This window comes from Fragaria vesca, linkage group LG2 (assembly GCF_000184155.1).
Source record: "Fragaria vesca subsp. vesca linkage group LG2, FraVesHawaii_1.0, whole genome shotgun sequence".
Lineage (NCBI taxonomy): Eukaryota > Viridiplantae > Streptophyta > Magnoliopsida > Rosales > Rosaceae > Fragaria > Fragaria vesca.
The window spans coordinates 30,939,204-30,958,945 of record NC_020492.1 but is presented as its reverse complement, the minus strand read 5'-3'; the positions used below and the strand labels follow the sequence as shown (position 1 = coordinate 30,958,945).

The 19,742-nt window shown below is 37.2% G+C and overlaps 2 protein-coding genes and 1 non-coding gene across 3 annotated transcripts; 1 reads left to right on the top strand and 2 right to left on the bottom strand.

Moving 5' to 3' along the window:
- Positions 1–174: 174 nt before the first annotated feature.
- LOC101315314 lies at positions 175–8,695 on the bottom strand. The gene is made up of 11 exons (XM_004293111.1): positions 6,717–8,695; positions 6,344–6,583; positions 5,517–5,646; positions 4,917–5,069; positions 4,534–4,769; positions 4,374–4,440; positions 3,587–3,793; positions 3,266–3,501; positions 2,759–2,837; positions 2,520–2,657; positions 175–1,086 (listed from the first exon to the last, which is right to left on the bottom strand). Exons 1-11 carry the CDS (start codon positions 8,693–8,695, stop codon positions 883–885), a joined length of 3,669 nt encoding a protein of 1,222 aa, XP_004293159.1. The 3' UTR covers positions 175–882.
- A 1,107-nt stretch (positions 8,696–9,802) lies between these two features.
- LOC101315024 lies at positions 9,803–14,996 on the bottom strand. The gene is made up of 14 exons (XM_004293110.1): positions 14,755–14,996; positions 14,382–14,479; positions 13,920–14,002; positions 13,709–13,835; positions 13,091–13,154; positions 12,617–12,714; positions 12,428–12,512; positions 11,469–11,592; positions 11,091–11,192; positions 10,849–10,913; positions 10,601–10,682; positions 10,434–10,513; positions 9,949–10,077; positions 9,803–9,822 (listed from the first exon to the last, which is right to left on the bottom strand). The coding sequence occupies exons 1-13, from the start codon at positions 14,994–14,996 to the stop codon at positions 10,020–10,022; spliced, it is 1,308 nt and encodes a 435-aa protein (XP_004293158.1). The 3' UTR covers positions 9,803–9,822; positions 9,949–10,019.
- A 146-nt stretch (positions 14,997–15,142) lies between these two features.
- Positions 15,143–16,963, top strand: LOC101312693. Its single transcript, XR_184100.1, has 2 exons — positions 15,143–15,575; positions 16,528–16,963. It is a non-coding gene; the product is annotated as an uncharacterized LOC101312693 (transcript).
- Positions 16,964–19,742: the final 2,779 nt, after the last annotated feature.

The window sequence follows — 19,742 nt, the reverse complement described above, 5'->3', positions numbered from 1 at the left end:
CTAAGAGCTCAATCCTTAGATTTTTCTTAGTCTTCGGTAAATATTGAACTCATTATCTCACACCTACGAAGACTCGTGATACTAGACTCTATACTCAGCGTCTTAGGATTCGTCCAACTGACATTTTCCCTTATTCGATTACTCCAATCTATTTCTCTGGAACTCTGATGGTCTAATGAGCTGGAACACAAACACATCTGTGAGATTCATAGTTTTGTAAAACATTCTGCTATCTAACAAAAGCAATATACACTTTTATGTATAAAGAATCAATTGCTGTACCTATGAGAACAAGAAAAATGCTTTCAACTTCCTCACAGTATCACACTATCACAATCACACTAGTTGTTCTTCGATCTTCCTTTCTTCCTTTTCTTTTCTTTTCTTAATTTCTTTTTCTTTGGTCAGTAGTTTCCTCCAACCTCTCAACCAAATCAAAAACAGAATAACACAAATCATGTCGTCATTTCTTAATTCTGATAGTAAAGGAAATCCTCCTTGTCGCTTCATTTCAGGTTTTGCCTCTTTAGATATCAGCTCCTATGTACACATCCTCTTTTCTTTCACTCTCCTACACACAAACACACATTGCATGGAAGGCATCCTTTCATCCGGTATTTTGATATTCCTGTTACAGGTTGTGATCACCAATCATTCCAAGGAAATATAGCCTGCTTTTCTCCTTCCCGGTATGCCTTCAGTGCCAGCACAATTGCAATATCACTCGAGCTGTTGAAATTCTGATGCTGCCTGAACCAATTGCAAAGGTTGGCGGATTGGAACTACATATAGAATGCATCAACTAAACAAAGTCATGTGCTCCACATTCCCCTAATAGCTCATGAAATCCAGGTTCTGATCAGATGATTCTAAACAAACTTTTCATGAATATCTATCAGACCATGTCGCTTCTGACCCTCTGGAATATGAGTTGCCATATGATCTCCACGACTCTCTCCACTGTCGGCTACTTCCGCTTCTTTCAAATGGGTAATTTTGAGCATCTGCAGGCATTCTAGCTGCGCTACTTCCACTGCGTTTCTTTTGACCATTCCTAGTCTGCTCTTCAGCATCATACCGTGCACGCTGCAAAATGAACAACAAAGTTTCTTGAGATCTTTAAAGAAATAGGAGCTTTTGATCATAATTGAGTGGCCAAAAGGGAAACACTGGCATGATATAGATAATGAAGACAAGCACGACAATGTTGGGAAAGAGAAAATCTTTAAACAACATATTTGAGAAACTGAATATACATATTGTCAGCAATCCATTCTTCAAAGCTGATCCCAATTAGTGAAAGATTTCCATGCAATTCATGAATGCGCCTATCAACCAGTTCCATAGACAAAAAAAAAACGCCCACAAATAACCACTAAATTACCAAACAGATAAAATCAAACATGAGAGAAGGCTTGTAATAAAATAAAAAAATTAACACAAGGTGAACCTTCTCTTCAATAATAGCTTTTTCTTTTATTTTGAAAAGTAACACTTTTCATGGAAAAGGTACACGGTATGTGGACAGAAAGGAGAAGGAAAAAGCAGAAAAGGAAAAAGAAAAATAAAATAACACAACAGCAAGAGTAGCCTAGGATCTAGAAAACACAAACAAAGCTACAGCAGCCTTTCGGTCTTGAATAACAGAAGATGTTGTAGATTTCAAGTTCAGTAGAGGTAAAAACCAAATTATTAGAACAAGATACCGACAAAAGATATGTTACATCTGCAATTGTCTTGTATAGATACTTTATTTGGTTAGTCATAGTAACATCAGTTTTTCTTTCAAATTTTTTATATCGCTAGTAAAAAAAATTTCGCAGAATATAAACAAGTTCAAATACCCATGGTCTATCGAAAAAGAGAAAGGTTCACTCCTAACTTAATTAAGAAGATGGCCGTGATGGCCGTGACAAAAGGCTGAAATGTTAGCATAATGATAAATGCATTTTTATGCCAATTTCAAAAGCAAGCAAAAGAAATTGAAGGTGCAAAACACACTATATATGGAGAAACAGAGTCTAAATAAGTTCAAATACCCAGGGTATATTGAAAGACAGAAAGGTTCGATCACACCTCAATTAAGAAGATGATCGTGAGGAAAAGCTGAATCGTAGCATAGTGATAAATGCATTCTTATGCCAATCTAAAAGGCAAGCAAAAGAAATCGAAGGTGCTTTCAGAGAGGAGAAATAGAAAATAAAACAAAACAAAAACACAGAATCTTAGAACTAGACCAGGAAACCTTAATTTTTTGTTATTTAATACTCATAGTAGCAATGGTACCGTGGAGCTTCAAAGAGTTTGTGCCCTTCAGAGAAAAGAGGCAAAACGCACATTTCAGTAATTAAATATGATTCCCAACAAGAAAAGAATCAGGATCTCTATTTTTGCTATCTACTTTCTACTTTATTACAAGGATGTGAAACAAATAAAACAAATAAGAAAAGGGCTGCATAGGAACTTTTTAAGTCAGATTTAAAATATAAATAAGACAAGATTCTATTTAGATTTTAAACCTTGGCAGAGTCTGAAAGTACTGCATATGCCTCCCCAATCATTTTAAAAAGCCTGTCAGCATCCTTGTGCACTTCTTCTGCTATCTCCTTCCAGAGCCCATCATCACCAGTTTCACTCCTAGCAAAGAATTGAACAGCCTACAATAGAACATGTGAGAGGTCAGTAACAACAAGCAAGCAATAACCAGCAAGTGATGAGAAGATTCCTAAAAATAGGTTACAACAGAAATAAAGCATACCTTGTCAGGATGATGTCTTAGTGCAGCTTTCCGATAGGCTTTCTTAATTTCTGATGCTGAAATAGATGGTTTGATTCCCCTGCCATTACAATTGAATAGAAAAAGATGATTATTACTATTGAATGTTCTCAACATAAACTGCCTGGATAAAGCTACTCGAATTCATTTCACAAAAACACATAAGAGTGATATTAACATGTTCCTGAGAGGTATGATTATCATGAACAGTTTGATTGAGTTACCACAAAATTGATTGAGCCACCACAGATTGATTGTGTGTGTGTGTAGCGGCCACAACAGTGAGGACAGAGATAAACTTTGGTTCCAAAATCACTATTCATGGGTAGGCATATGAATCTAACCAATAAGTCTCTTTTCTCACTGACCATGAGAAGAGAGATAAACTTATGCAATGACCTCTAACTAATCACGAGCCTAGCCAATAAGTTTATCTTTAACATATAACAATTCACAAACAGCTTTCAACAAGAAGAAAGATAAACTCACAGAATAATGTACATATCCAAGGGGATGTCCTTTCTAGCTTCTTCTTCTACTTCTGAAAGACGAAGACGAGCTTGTTTCAAATCACTTTTGATGCTATTGGATATATCAAAGGTTCCACACTGATTGATATTTTCCTCTAACTGCTTAGTGAGAAGAGATACAAGTCTATTAAGATCTTTAGCTGCTTGTCCATAATCTCTGATCATCTCATATAACGTAGCTCGCCTAGAGATAGCCTATGAAAGTGTAAATGCAATAAATGAAGATCAATAGAAAGGTCATAACCAAGAACCATGTCGAAATGATCAGCTTTGAACAAACCTTTAGATAACTTCCATCAAGAGCTATAGCTAGGCTGCAATCTGCAATAGCATCAGTGATCTGGCCTAATGCTTTGTATGCAGCAGCACGATTGCAAAAACAAACAGCTGTGAAAGGACGTGATTCTGTATTACATGACAAAGCAGTAGTATAATGCTCAACAGCCTCATTATGCCTCCCTGCCTGAAATGCTTCATTCCCAGCAACCTGTAATGCAAAATGCATACAAATCAACAAATAAATACCAAACTTACACTTTCCGATGTGTGAAATACTGAACACATCAAATATTGAAAAGAATAGTTCAGTAGACACTAAGGAATATAAAGCAAAGGCATCTTTTCTTGCAGTCAACCCATGGCTCACACACAAGCAGAAAATCTCAATAATTTTTATTTTTTTCACAAAGATTACAAATTTTAAAGAGCCTTCATACATAGAATCATTGAGATCCCCCAAATCCACTTAAATTTCTGAAATGCATAACTGACAATACTTAATACAAATGACAACCAAAGAAAATCAAAACATAATAATTTCAAAGTGCATGCCAGACAACAGGGTTTTTTTTTAAAGAAACGTCTTTTTATTGAAAAAATAATAATAATACATGGAATTGGACACAGCTTCTGAAAAATACATAATAAACTGTGTGCATTAGACAAGTCTTGTACATTTCATGAATCGTAATGATATCAAAACCTAGGGTTTGCACATTTCATGCTATCCCTATGCAAAAGTTTGAAAAGTTGAGAACATAGAAAGATATGTGGCACAAATTGCATACCTTATGAGATAACAGCTCACGAACAATGAGAACGGGAATAGATGATTCCAGAATTTTTCTCCAATTCCTAGATGATGTAATTAACATTTAGAAACTTCAAAGACAAAAAAAAGCAATACTCTTTATATTACCTGAACATATAAGTTTATGGATGAATTACCTATACGTTGTAGATACCTTTTCCTCTTCTTTCTCTAGTGAAGCAAGGCCCTCCTCAAGTTTTCCTAAATGGAAATAGGATTTAAAAATCAAACGACACCGCCAAAGTCTGAAGTACAAGGTCTTTGAGAGTTCATAACCATCTAATGAAATGGAGGTATCTACTAAAGGGGAGTTCTTTTCAGCAGAACCAAGGGTCTTCTCACAAAGCTCAATCACCTCTTCATACCTCCGCATCTGCCAGAAAAACATACATGTCAACTCACAACTAACTGAGAAAATGCTGAGTGTGAGTGAATTCTCAAAGTGGACAATATAGTTGACCAATATAAACATTCACATTATGACCACAAAAAAGAAATATTAAATACTGATAACTCTGACCGTGAAAAGAGCCTCCGCCTTCATTTCATGTAACTTTTCTGAACTAGGGCTTATTGCCAAAGCCTCAGCAATAAGTTCCAAAGCACGCTCTGCATTGATAGATGTCTTCCTTTGCATAAGTTCAGCACAAAGATTCAGACATTCTGACACTTTCTGCCAGCAACAAAAAAATATCCATTAGTTCAGGTGCACAAAACACTTCTCAATATGCAGGGAACTTCAAGTCAGGGTCTCCTCACCACTAAACCAAATTTTAACATTGTTCACTCAGAAACCCTTTGAAAACCTCATAATTTGAAACAAAAAAGAAAAAGGAAAACAATAACAAAAAAAGAGACTTTGTAAACGCATTCCTCTCTAGTTGTCCTGAGTCGGTAATACCAACTTATAAGAAAAGCATAACTCTCTAATTTGTAGAACAAATTTGGATGTTACAGCTCTGGAGCATCTGCCTCTAAGTGACAGAGATTATGCACTAAACCAAACGCATAGGCATAAGATAAATATTTGAACTAATTATTTTAGGTGACTTACGCAGCTAGACATGAACGAATCTAATAAAACTAACATATGATATGAAATTCATACATATAACCGTACCTGCGCCTTTTGTAATCCATCAGAGGCTTCTGCTGCAATCTTTTGGTCCACACAGACATCACTTGCCAAGTGGAGGCACCTACTAAAATGTTGTGAAGCATCTTGAACCTCCCCAAGGGTAAGATAACAGCTTCAAGAATTTTAATAAAAAATATATTAGGTAGTGACTGAGAATACTGCATGCCAGAGCTCAAAAATCAATGCACCAATGTACAATTCAATGATTCTATCAGAAAAAATATATATACCGTATATAAATTTCACAGATCATATGATCATGTAAGTTCTGAGTTCAAACATTACAATTATAGTAGTCAGAGTCAAAAAGGCAAGTACAAAACCATACAGAATTATATATCTAATGATAGCCAAGTAACAAGAGTCAAAAACTTAAAATCAATGGCTTTGAAAATTTACTAAGAGTTTTATCAATCTTTTTTCCCCCAAGTTTCGGAGTACCTCATTCCGAAATCTTTGTCAAACCCACCAGCTAATAGCCAGATATCCTTTACAGTCTCAACCAGTTAGGAGTTAGTTCAATATACATCGATTTACATTTGGGTATTTAGGGTTTCTGACATATGGGGATCTAGGGATTTAGGGATGTGATGCTTCACTTTTAATATGCCTACAACTGAAATCATAATGGTGAAGTGAATCATTCAAATTCAATCAACTAACAGAACTAAATACTTAAATGGGGGTATAATGGGTGATTATAAACTATAAAGTTAGAAACTGATAAAAAAAAACCACTTTAAAAGCATAAGGGTACCGCTGTGAACTGATATATGTAAATCATAAAATTAGAAGATGAAAATACTTACTTGGCAGCTCTAACCTGCACTTTGAGGAAGTTGGGATCTATTGCAGCAGCCATCATACAATCTCCAAGTGCATCTTGAATTCTTCCAAGAGACATACGTGTTGCTGCACGGTTGCTATAGCACAGCATCAGTGCCCTGAGACAACTTCTAGATGTCTCATTTTCAGAAACACGATTTACCCCTTGGGTATAGCAGTCTTCGGCCTTAGACAGATCCCCATTAGAATATGCTTGGTTACCCCTGATACATAATATATTCAACAAGTCAGCACACTGTAACAGTCGAACACTTCACATGGAGGTCAAAGTCTAACTAAAAAGAAAATTATTAGTTGAATAGCAAGCATACATAAAGATAATTCAAAGTGATATACCTTAGTCGCCACTTCTCACATGCTTCCTGAGCTGCAGCTGTTTCAGCAGACAAAGAGACAGCCTCTTGTTTGATCTCCTTTTCCTTCTGCACCCCAGAATTATTTTCATTGCATTGTGATATTGGAATTTCATGATGGAGCCCCAGTGTCGAAAGTACTGGAGCTCCAGAATATGGCGAAAACTCTGCAGATGATGATCCATATGGAACCTTACCATTTGGAACAAAAGTATTGGCATCTTGACCAATCTTCACCATATTTTTCTTTTTGTGCAAGCGTTTTGATGGTGATAATTGAGATTGAGCAGCAGTAGAGGCAGCAAATGTGAAGTTTAATCCACTTCTATTCGATGAGCTTGCATGAAAGTCAAAGTGTATCCTGCCATCAGTATCGTATCTCTCCATCTTTGGGCTTGGACTAACTTCATTCTCTGCTGAATTAGCCGTGTCACTAATATAGTCTACCTCCTCAGTTGCAGACTTAAAGCTTTCGGTTTCAGCCCCAGAAACATATCCTTCAACAGTTGCATCAGCATTAACACTTCCACCTAAACGATGCTCAAAAGCTTCACCTTGCGACGATCTGCTCACTCCATCAACTTTATTTATATTAAGACATTCTGTTGCCATAGCAAGATCTTCATCAATAGAATCATTTGAAGCTTTCGGGACTGAATCAGTTTCCAGATAGTCGTTGACCAGACTAAATGATTCAGAAGATGCAGAATTTTCTTTTGAACATTGGTTACCAGCCAATGTTTCTTGATAAGGAGAAATGTCCATTGGTGAATAGGATTCAGAAGCCTCAACGTTTACAGGAGAACCAATATTTGAAACAGCACCATGCCCGTGCCACAGCTGGGATGGAGTAGAGTTCCTTAGTTTTCCACTTGGTTTATTCATTCTTGTATCCCTAGACCTTGCTGGCTCCCTCTTTGCATTGAATTCCAATTTCTTGTTTATGCCAGAAAACAAGTTGGCTTTACTGCTTGGTGTTTTAAACTCTACAGAGGATGTGCTCAAATGCTCTTGTTTGCTTGTAAAGTTAAATCCCTCCTCCCTCTCAGGTCTGTCACCGCGGTTTCCAGGTTCCATGTTCTTCACAAGCGTTTCGTGGGATGATGTCCCTCTATCTGATTGAGTAGAGTGTCCAGCCTTGGCTCCTATATCCAAACTCTCCATCTTTCTCAACAGAATACTCTCTTTTCCCCCATCGAAACTAAGACCTACGTTCAGATTCTTCATCTGATCAGGAAGTGCATTCACCGAGCTTCCACCAAAGGACTTGCTAGTACTAAACACAAACTTATTCACACCATCAGCATTATGCGCGCCGCCCATCTGCTCATTCTCATTAATGTTCAATTTCTTCTCCAACTCATGGAGGAGCTCCGAATCCGCATTTCTACCCAAAGAACCACCCACATTGTCCTTACTCCCCACCCCGAACCCTGTCCTACTATCAAATCTCCCATCATTACCTCTCTCAACAGCTCCACCACTCCCAGAGCCCTCAATATTCAACTTGCTCATATCCGACGCAACACTTTCATCGAAACTAGAACTACTCCCCCCAAACACAAACCCTCCAGCTGAACTCAACCTACTTCCTGAATCATCTTTCGTCTCCACGCCACTCCCGATTCTCAAATCGCTCATTTGCTCAGTCACACCTCTCCCCTTATTCAAATTCGAATCCGAGTCATCTCCGGAGCCTGAAATCCGGAACGGATTGAAGCCGGGAGGAGCCCCGGCCTCCGGCGACGGCGATGGTTCCAAGACCTGAGAATTCAGGCCTCGCCGGACCTTCAAAAGCCTCGGCCTCGAAAGACCTGAGCGCGACGAGGAACTGAAGCTAAAATCGGAGCCGGCATTCGAAGGGTTCATGATGGTGTTAGATTGATTGAAAAGAGGGAGAGAAAAAGAAATCTGACCGGTGGTGGTTGCCGGAGGTGGGGACTCTAGCAACGCCGGCGACATGTCAACGTGGGAGTCATCAAATCTTGTGGGAGTGATCAAAGCGCCCGAGTTTGTGATCAGTAATTAGAATTTTAATAATAAGAATAGGTGTAATGAAATGAATGCAAACACAGTAATAAGAAAACGACAGATGATTTTTATTTTTGTGTGGGAGATTTCAGAAAGGGAAAATTTTGTATGCCTTTGGTTTCAAGGAAGAGAGAGAGAGAGAGAGGAAGATGAAGATCATATGGGGGCTTTTTCACGGGGTACTTGTATCTATCACACTCTCTGATTGCATTTTCAAAAGCTTTAGGGTGCCCGGAGAAATTTTGATTGCCCTACCATCTATAAAAGTTTGCCAATCCTACTTTAATAAAATAATTTATTTTCTTGCCTTCAAAAGAAATTATGTTCTTCTGATTTTTTTTTTCTGAAGTAAAAACGGGTTATACCCTTTGTATTAATGGTCTCAAGCCAGAATAGTATCACATATACTATTATATTATGAAATTGAAGCTCGTATAAAATGAGCCTTGCCGAGCTAGACAATTATCCTACACAAGGATAAGTTTAGTTGAAAGCAAATTTGGTTGAAAGCTTTCTTCGCCAAAGCGCTCAATTGCGGTGCTCCAGAAGCTATCATTGTGAAGGTATGAAAAACCCTCTTAGTCGGCATTCGAAGGATTCATTGTCAAGGTATGAAAAACCCTATCTTGGACAACTAGAAGAGTTAAAACATAGATAGTTTTGACATTTCCTTATAAAAAAAAATGAGGAAGAGTGGGTGGATTGTAATTTAAGGTGTGTAACTTTTTAAACAAAATATATCCCACAACTATGCGTTATGAACCAACAATTTTCTTACACTGCTTTGCTGGATCTCAAATGCTCAGAAACTTTAGCTAGATTAGTTAGATGTATCTTTTCCTGTTATTGTTTTGGGTGACTTTAACTGTATTCTTGAATCTTGATCGATGAAAAGACTGAGAAATTTAAATCCATGCACTCCCACAGGCATTGTAAATCTTACATTCCCTTTGTATCCTAGTCCACAGACCCATATACAGTGGGCATTTGTCCGCCTCCAGAGTTTGTTCAAAGTAATGACATAGCACATATTTCTGACTTCTGAAAACGACTACTGTCTGTGAATCTTCATATCAAAGGTCAAGCTTTTCATCATCTGAAACAACAATTGATTTGCAGAACTGGACTTTAAACGAAAAAAAAAAAAAAAAGTAAAGTATTTGGTCAAGCTTAACAGGATGTACCTCTCGAACAGGGTGGACAAGCTGAAGAAGAACTTCAACTTCTACTGTGACTACTGACTACTGTTTGAGGATTACACGTAAATTCCCAACCCTAACTCTTTCGGATTTGTCTCCACCATCCATGCTGGCCTGTTCGAGAACCATAAAGTCTTTAGAAAAGAAAAATGGAATAGCCAACATTATATCAACATCAAATATAACTAAACTCCATCCATGTGCAGGAAATGAAACAGTAGAAAGTGGGAGCAGTCTATGCTACCCATAAGGCAACAATTGACATCACATCCCCTTTATAACCTCACTAGAACCAACAATCCCAGGGTCTTAGATCCATCAGAATAGATATCTAACTCAACCTTCCTCAATGGGCGTCACAAAAATCTTTACCAATATAGATTATGAACCAGACAAAGTAAAAACATCATGAAGGTTGATTATAAAAGCATGGGTTATATGTCAGAGCACAGAAGGTATCGAAAACTTACTTGTTTGTTACAAAATTTATCGTGCCTTGTGCAGCACGTTTGAGCAGGACTTCCCTTGCCTCAATTGCAATTCCTCCAGCCTATACATAGAGAATTTGATAAAAAGGCTTATTGCATCAAAGTGAAACATTTAGGCTTATAAAAAAAATATCAGCTCTATTACACACCTCTTCCGGAAACCAAACCCCAGGTTTTGTGCTTCCCTCAAGAACTGCCAGAACAAATGCAGTTGTTGCAGTTCCAACTGATCTGGAAAACAGAGTTTCAGTCAGATCTCATTCAAATCCTACATTAGGTACTTTCAAAGACATATCTCCCAAGGATTACATCTAAATGTATTATTAAACAGACATTTAAAAACAGGACCCCAAAAATAAAAAAAGATAAATCAATCTTTGGGCAGCTTAAGACTCACACAGAAAGCTTCTTGTGACTGAATACACTCACTGTATTCCGCCCGCCAGAGCAGTCCAAATCAACCTGTCATACCCACACCCAAAAAAAATAAGACGGTAAGAGAAAAGAAAAATGTTGAATGGTGTAACTACTCAAATCAATGTGCACATTTCTTCTGCTTATCTAATACTGAAAAATTTAGAGAAAGATGATGAATAACTAAAGCCTCAAATAGTGCTTCAATTGTCTATATTGCCACACCCGCATTGATACACGCTCTCCAGCAATCTCATCAACTGCTCTGACTACTGGGTCAAACATTTTAACCATCTGTTGGACTTTGCTTCTGTCTCTCAACAACTCCTGCAAAGTTCAGGTCTACATTAGTATAAACATTTTAGTAGGATCTAGCAAAGTATTTTATCGAAGTCGAAATATGATGTTAAGTTATCAGTGAGCACAGTAACAACTTTATATATTTTTTAGTCACCTAAGTAGCATTTGCAAAAGATAAAAACTATAATTTGAATTCTAGACAATTTACTATGGGGACTATTAAGGATAGTTTCAAATACTACAGCCAGAATTACAAATGAATCGTCTGAACCAATACATGCCACTTTTAATGTCATAGCTTACTGCAGGAAGAAGAGCAGTCATGGCTTCCATTGCCCAATTCCAAAAGAAGGGGGCAGTACCGAACCGGGCACTGACAGTAGGTACTCCTAGGATCTCGTGAGTACTTCTTACCTCTGGCAAATTCCTGAAAGAATTAAGATCATGCTCAGTACAAGTACAACTGCACAAACCTTTTGTTATTGAGGCCAAAACTTCATACTGTACTAAATCACTACATGATCAGAGAGACAGGAAGTCAGAAAACAACTGGGTCATCTAAATTTAAATCACTATTATTCCAGAAAAATGCGAATGCAGGCACGATCAGATTTCTGAAAAGTGATTCATGGACAAAAACATCTCATGGAGGGCTACTATGCTATCCAAGTCTTAAGAAATCTTCTGCAATCCATCAACTGATGCATGAATTGCATCCCTGTATTGATATAATTGACAAACCTCAGACTGGCTATGAGAGAGCTTCTCGTAAATATTCAGCTGTACCACCATTTTGGTAGATAAAAAGTATATATGTTTTGCAATACAATACTTGCAAAACCTGTGGAGGGATTTCTTTTATTTATCAATCTTTAATGTGGTTTCTAGTCTGGGGATTTTGTCGATCTGATGGTGAATTATTATCATCCATCCATTTTATTGTATCATGGTGATAGGGAGCAGGACAAACTGGTGATGGATATGTTACGACATGAGCAAGAACATACTTAGAAATCAATTAGGATATGGTATGTAACAATGAGGTCAAGATGTTTCTGTACCCAGCTTATTTGGTGTGGGGGTGGGTGGGGGAGGTTGACTCTGAGACTTATTCACATCATCTCCACACTGACCATGTTGGTACTGTTAAATGGTTATTCAGGGGTGGTTTTATATAATTGACTGGACATATGACTCTGAGACTCCAGACTCATGCATAAACTGTAGCTTCTTTGAGAGCAATATCGTCTTGCAGAACTTACAATAGATAAACATCTTTCTTTCCAATGCCTTTCCCAAAGTCAATCTTCAGCATTCCACTATATGGCCTTAGTTTGATCTTTTCTCCTGATTGAAGAGCCCATTATCATGGTTAGGTGCGTGATATACAAAATTCTCGATTAGTCATCGAAAAAAGGAGAAAAAAAAATTATTGTATGGTTGATACTGACCTTTATTAAATGCAACAACCTCTTCTCCAAGAAGCAGAAAACTAGTAGCTAAGATAGTTGGACCAGCCCCACCAGTACCTGCTGTGTAGTAGAAGAACCTGGCAAGGCCATATTTGCACATAATTTGTTAGGAACAGAATTCACCCTGTAGCCTATTGTAGAGGTAATGAAGAAGTTTCTGAAAATCCGTAAACCCCGAAAGCAATCTTTATCAACGTGGGTGACGTGAGAAGCTACTTGAGGAAGATTGTTCATGGAGCTTGAGAGGTGTGGACAAAGAAAGTACATATTTTGATTTAATATGAAAATATGAAATACAGTGTAATTGGAAGACACCACTGAAATTACATAAAGACAACAAAAGAGAAATAAAGACCAATTACATGCCAACGATTGGAGATGCATTTGCAACGTCAAGTTTAGATGAATGACGCACTTAGACTTAGAAAGATCTTAAGGTGATGAAAATTGTACCTTAGCCTTTCTGGTTTTCCTTTGTTTTCACTTCTTGCGAGACGAACTAGTTCTGCAGCCATCACTGTCATTATAGCAGCAGCAGTCAGTACTCGACAAGGAAATTGCCCCCTTTCACTTTTACATAAAATACTATCTTTTGGTACCTATAAACTTACGAGTACCCTAAATCTTAAATATGTGTTTCAACATCAAATGAATGGAAAAGTTGTTAGCAATGTCACATAAACCTAGGCAAAACTTGTGTCTTTGAGTTTTGCTAAACTTGCATCAAAAAGTTTAAACTTATGATACCACATTACATGTTTCCATTCCTTCAATTTAACATGTGAGTCAACACATCCCCTTCAATTTATTTATCTTCTACTGGGGTTGCGCAGCTTAGGCTATTCCAGCTCTAAGGCCAGATAGGCTTACATATGTCTATGGATAAGGCAGAGACTGGTATTGCGATTACTAGTTTCTTACATTTAACTTTAGAGTACCATATCTTTTAAACCTCATCTTGGTCAATCAGTTTCTTTAGTTTTATTGTGAACATAAATCATATATATGCACCAGCTGTTAGTGTACCAAATTTGTGTATTACAAAAATAGATGGGCTGAAGATAGACAGACCATTGCTCACTCCTGGATATATTCCACCAGTTGTTATAGCTGGAACATTAGCTGCAACTGCTCTATCGTGAAAAGATTTCGCACGGAATGCATAGGCTGTATCATCACAAACATCAATATAGGCTGTCTGTGGGAAGACAAAAGACATTGCGAAAGTCATATATCATTTCATAGAAAAGTTTGTATATATTTTTCCAAATCAATGTATCACCTTGGTCTTTAAGGCAGCTTCCAATACAGTGCACTTCTCTGCCTGTTGGAATGGGCCGGCAGCATGAACTACAAGATCGGCATCTACAGAGAGAAGTTGCATAGTACTTTAGGGACATGATAAATTACTTGCTTACAATAAGATCCGATCATCCCTGTTTCATGAAACTCACAATGAGATCACAAAAACCAAATGTACATCGATTTATGTACGCTATAGTATTAAACTAATCAACTGGATTTCCAACTTTCTCCCCAATACCAATAATGAAACAGACACACAATACAGAAAACCCACTGTTTGTACTCGACTCATAAAAGAGAATGTGAAATAGATGTACACATTTCTGAACCAAACTAGTAGACAATCTAAACTAAATTTGTGGAATGAAAAACAAAACATGTTAATTGATAAACTAAGTAGAAGCAAAACATGTTAGAAAGAAATTAGAACATGATTCACCTTCTAGAGCAGCTTCCAACGATTTTTCATTGTTGATATCGACTTCACAGAACTCCGAGTTCCCCCCAAGAGTAGTCAGCATATCAGCACCTTTTTCCCTGTATGAAGAAAAGTAAGTAATACATTTCTATCAATGTATAACAAAACCAATAAGCCATTGTTTTCAAGGAATCATCAATAGCGCTACTAAAGCTTAATTGCTACTTTCCCCTATTAATATTACGCAGTGGGATTTTAGACAAACAAAAACAAAATATCCTTAAAAAGAGAAACATAACAAGAAGTAAAGTTACATCAACAGCACACTGTTCTGTTAGGAAACTCTAAAGCCAATACAAGAATACTCATCACCAAATGATCGTAGATTTCATACCTGTTTCGGCCAGCGACGATAATTTGGAGGTCGGGGCAGAGGTTGGAGAGGGCAATAGCAGTGGACCCTCCGACCCGACCCGTTCCACCGAGCACCAACACCCTCGAATTCCTTGTCTTCTGTGGGAGCTGGACCCGAGAACTAGTTTGGGTATCGGCAGGACTGGCCACACTAACGATTGTAGAGCTTCTTCTTCTGAGCTTCAAATGCAGTGATGATGAGAGTGAAACTCCTCCCGCCATAACTTAACTTTGTATGAGAGGCTCTACTCTACTCTGTGCCAACAACATCCTATCAGTTTCGTTTTATCATTTCAATTTTCGTGTCTTCGGTCACGACGTGGCACGTTCTGGTGCCTAATTCCATCTTTAATTTACTTTTTTTACGGTGGAGACTTGAGTTTTACTGCTCTTACATACTGAGGTTAAAAGTCTCGGACAAAACACAATAGCAACTTTGTCATCTGCTCCAGTCCTCCAAACCGCGGTGGTGATTGGAAGATGAAGTGGAGAACTGCGTAAGTGCGGAGCCAATTGGTCACTTTTGTAGATGAACCCAATAGTTTAATTAGCATTTTTGGTTCTTTGTCTTGCAATATGTTGCTTCTCTGATTCTTGTGATCCCATCCACTCTTTTCAATTGCCATATGTCTGCAACCCCTTGTTTAACTATGCCACCTTTTGTTCTTGAGATTGTCTAAACAACAGGAACATTTGGCCTTATAATGCTTGTCTACTGATATGTGTGTATAATTTTGTGACTTACGGAGCACTTGAAGAAAGCAAATGACCAAGTAAAGATGAGGGAGGGTTGCAGGACTTGTAAGCATCTTTGTCAAACTGTTTCATGCTTATCTACTGCATTAGATTTTCGATTTATTATGGTGATAGTGGTACTATATTCTGCAGTTGTCAAGTTTGATATATTCATTTACGGGCTGATAGGTTGAATGTTTCTCAAAGAAAACAAAAAGATTTATATAATTTATGACAGAAAGTTTCACATTATTATTATTATTATTTCTGCATATATCTTCTTGCGGATCAAGTGAATTGAAGTGACATGTTTACTCCTCAAATTTGTAGTAATAGCTTTACTCTTCAAATTGTAAACTAAGTAATTAAAATGCTGAACAAGTCATAAAAATATCCTCATTAAATCTGAGCTTTGCTTGGATCTTTTTTGCATAGTTTTCTAGGAGTCATAGATTGGATTCTTGCTTATGGGAGGTTGAATACTTGTGATATGTTTGGGAGGATACAGCATTCCTGCTGTGTGTTACTACTGGTGTGTGATTTATAAAAGAGGAGCTGAAATGTTTTGTGCTCCTTAGATGTCTTGGTACTATATCTTCATGAAAAAAATAAAAAATTATTTGGACAGTTAAATATGAACTGGAATTACTGTGAGATCGAGTAGGTGGCAAGAAAAGTGGCATGGCCGGTCTTAAGGATATGTGTCCTGCACTTGTGCTGGCTGTTTCTGGGTGGTTTGGATGGAGAGGAACAAAATAATCTTTTTGGAAGCTAGGGGTGAGGATGTAGATGGACTCTGGGATAGGTATCATTTTTGGGCCTCTTTCGGGGGCACTCTACTGAGTTTAGATATCACTATTTTTCACACCATTCTTTACAATGAATGCAGCTGTGACTTAGATTTTTTAGTTTGTTTTCTTAGTTGTTCTTTTTGTGTTGTATCTGCTTTGATAATAATAATTTGTTTCTCTTCATCTTTTACAATTATATATTATTTGATTTCGTTATGCAACTTCAGGACACAATGATTGCTGCAATTCAAGAGGATTGCTCTGATGACTTGACATAAGTAGGAAGTACTGGTCATTTCTGATTCCTGATGTCCCTCTAAAGAAGTAAAGATGCAACGCCTCATTCAAGGTTTCTGGTGACCTGCAGGGCTACTATTGGCAGCTTTTGGAACTGCAGGGATCTTAAAGAAGCTAAAGTGGGCATGATGGAACTGATGGGGTCACAGATACAGATGTAGAAAGTTATCATGAAATGAGAAGAACAATCATGACAATTGAAGGCAGTTTGTAACATTAGAGCATCTCTTATTTCTGCTTCACATTGGTCCAGCCATATGTGGATAGTGTACTATGTAGACTTGTAGTAAACATGTAATCACATTTGTACAGATAGTGGCTTTGTAAATGTGGAACTCATAATGCATATTTGAAATTTCTTTGTACAAATATTATGTCCATAGTTGGAAGTTGTTGGTGAACTAGTGTAATGAAACTTTTAGCTAGAAACATGTAATGGTCTCGAATAATGATGAAGAAACTAACTTAAGAGCAAAAAGGTTTTCCGATTACAATTGAATGAGATATGAACTTAAATTTAAGCAGCAATTAAGTATGGCTGGATTTGATTAGATCACAAAGTAGTTACAAAGAATTTTGTAGGTACTATTTTCATTCACTTTCTGAACCTGCATATATACAAACAAAAGTAAAGAAAGACATAGGGAACTGACTCACCATATTAACTAGCAGAAATAAGGGCAGTGGGGGGCTTAAATCCAAGAGGAATACAAGAAATGACATATATTGTAGCCTTATGTTTAAACCTCCTCAACACCAACACCTTCCCTCCACCCCAGTGAAACACAGACAAGATTATCTTCTTTATGGGTCTCTTTCTGCTGCTGCTGCATTCCTTGCTGGAATTTGGCTTTGATTTTAAGCCTTCCTCATGATGATCATGATCAGAAGCTCCCTCCCCTATTTCCCAGTCAAGAGGATAGCTTCTCAGGAACACTCTTCTGTTATTGTAATCTTCATCTCGAAAACTTCTTGTTCTAAGTCCACTGTACTCCAATCCTGCTTGAACATCCATCTATATTACTTGAGAAATAAGTAATACACTAATAGTTACTTCTCAAGTATATAGCTTCAATATATATCTATATATAGTGATTATAGTCTACATTAGGGGAGGATATAGCTAGTTGGTGAAATATATACAGGACAATCCCAGGAGAGAGTAGAATACAAAAATAGAAAAATGGAAAATAAGTAAAGAATGATTCTGATGATGAAAACAATTGGCTTGAAATCTTGTTTTGTTCGGCTTTTCCAATGTTTGAAATGAATATACCTCTTCCATATTACAATAAGTATTCATGTAACACCTGCACTGCCAGTACTTTCTTCTAGCTTTTTATTTTATTTTTCATACATTATACAGAAATATCTAAACGTACGTCAGCCTTCAAAATATTGGTTAATTGGCCTTCCAAAATAAGAGTTTCTTTACTCTCTTCTTTTTCCCACCAAAATAATATGCTCCTTAGATTCCCTCACAGAGCTAAGCTCTTGTGGGAATAGAATAGATAAGTTAGTTATAGGAGACAAAAGAAGGTAACAGTGTGCCGTAGGGAATGAAATGACCAATTCTTTACTCATGAGAAACATATATAAAAGTGTTTATGCTGTCCTTGGCCAGAGAATCAGCAACCATGTTGCATTCCCTAAAAATGTGACTTTGACATTCTGCAGACCTGACATCATTATAGCACAACCATCAAGGAGAGAGCCCAGGGGATGAACATTAATATCAGAATTATACATAAGATGAACCAGAATAGCAGATTCTGATTCAATCTCCAAATGAGCAATTGAGTGCTTAGTCATTAATTTCAAACCAAAAAACAAGCCCTAAGCTTCAGCATCAAGAATTTCACCAGTGCCAATGTTGACTTGAAAACCATCCACCCAACTCCCTAAATGATCTCTAAACACTCCACCAGCTCCAATTTTTTCAGTAATAGAGGATCTTGTACCATCAATGTTCAGTTTAAACCAGTTGACAGAAGGCTCACACCAACAAAGCATTATGTAGCTGAACATAGAATTAATGTTGGCTTAAGCTAAGCACTGCTCCATTCCTCAGCATAATTCCAAATGATTTTCTCAGGACAGGCAGGAAGAATAATAGCAGGATCAAAAATCCCCTTATTTCTCCATTTCCAGATAAACCAGCAGACAAAAACAAAAAGATTGCACCATTTGATATTATTTTTATGCTAGTGTGACAGTGAATTTGAGCAGCAAACCAACTATTCCAGTCAAAAGTGAAAGAATTAGCAATAGAGCTAGGTTTAAGAAAAGCCTTCCCAATATTCTTTGAGCTAGGGCAGTCTCTAGAGAGATGGGTAAGAGTTTCATCAGCAAACTTACAAATAGGACATGAGGCATTATCAATGAACCTTCTTCTAACTCTCTGCACATTAGTGAGGATTTTTTTATGGACACCAGTCCACAAAAAGGTCTTTAACTTGGGAGGGCAATTCAACTTCCAAACAATCTTCCATAAAGGATATGTAACATTCTGCCTGATCAAAAGTGGAATTATAAGCAGATTTGACAGAAATACCATCAACAGTAGCACTCCAAATGAGTTTATCTCTTCCTCCAAGCTCAAAATTAACCATCTATAATTTGCATAACAATATGCTTAGAAAGCACAGAGTGGAGGAGAGGAATGTAACACCTAGAGTCACATATAGTGGCATTATATCAAGTAAAGCTTCATCCAAAACCCAATGATCCCACCAGAATTTAATCTTAGAACCATCACACCATAATAATTTGATTTTGTTCATGCAATTAATATTTGTATGACTTTCCTGTCAAATAAAAAGAAAACCTATAGTTATATTCAGCTCGAGCATAATAGTGGAAATCACTCCTCCGTAGATTTTCACTCAAAGATATCTCATTGGCTCTACACCAAATCAAAGACCAAAGCGGCTAGCGGCTTGAACTCTATTTTGATCACATAACACATATATGGGAAAAAATTAAACCTAGAGCTTGCAGTAGTTGTTGCTGGGATATCAATAACTAACCTGGAAAATATGGATACATGAACTTCAATCGGAACTGTAATTATAATAATTTTATTTTGTTAAAGTAGGGATGAATTTTTCTGAATTTTGACTAGTGAAAAAAAAAAAAAAAAAAG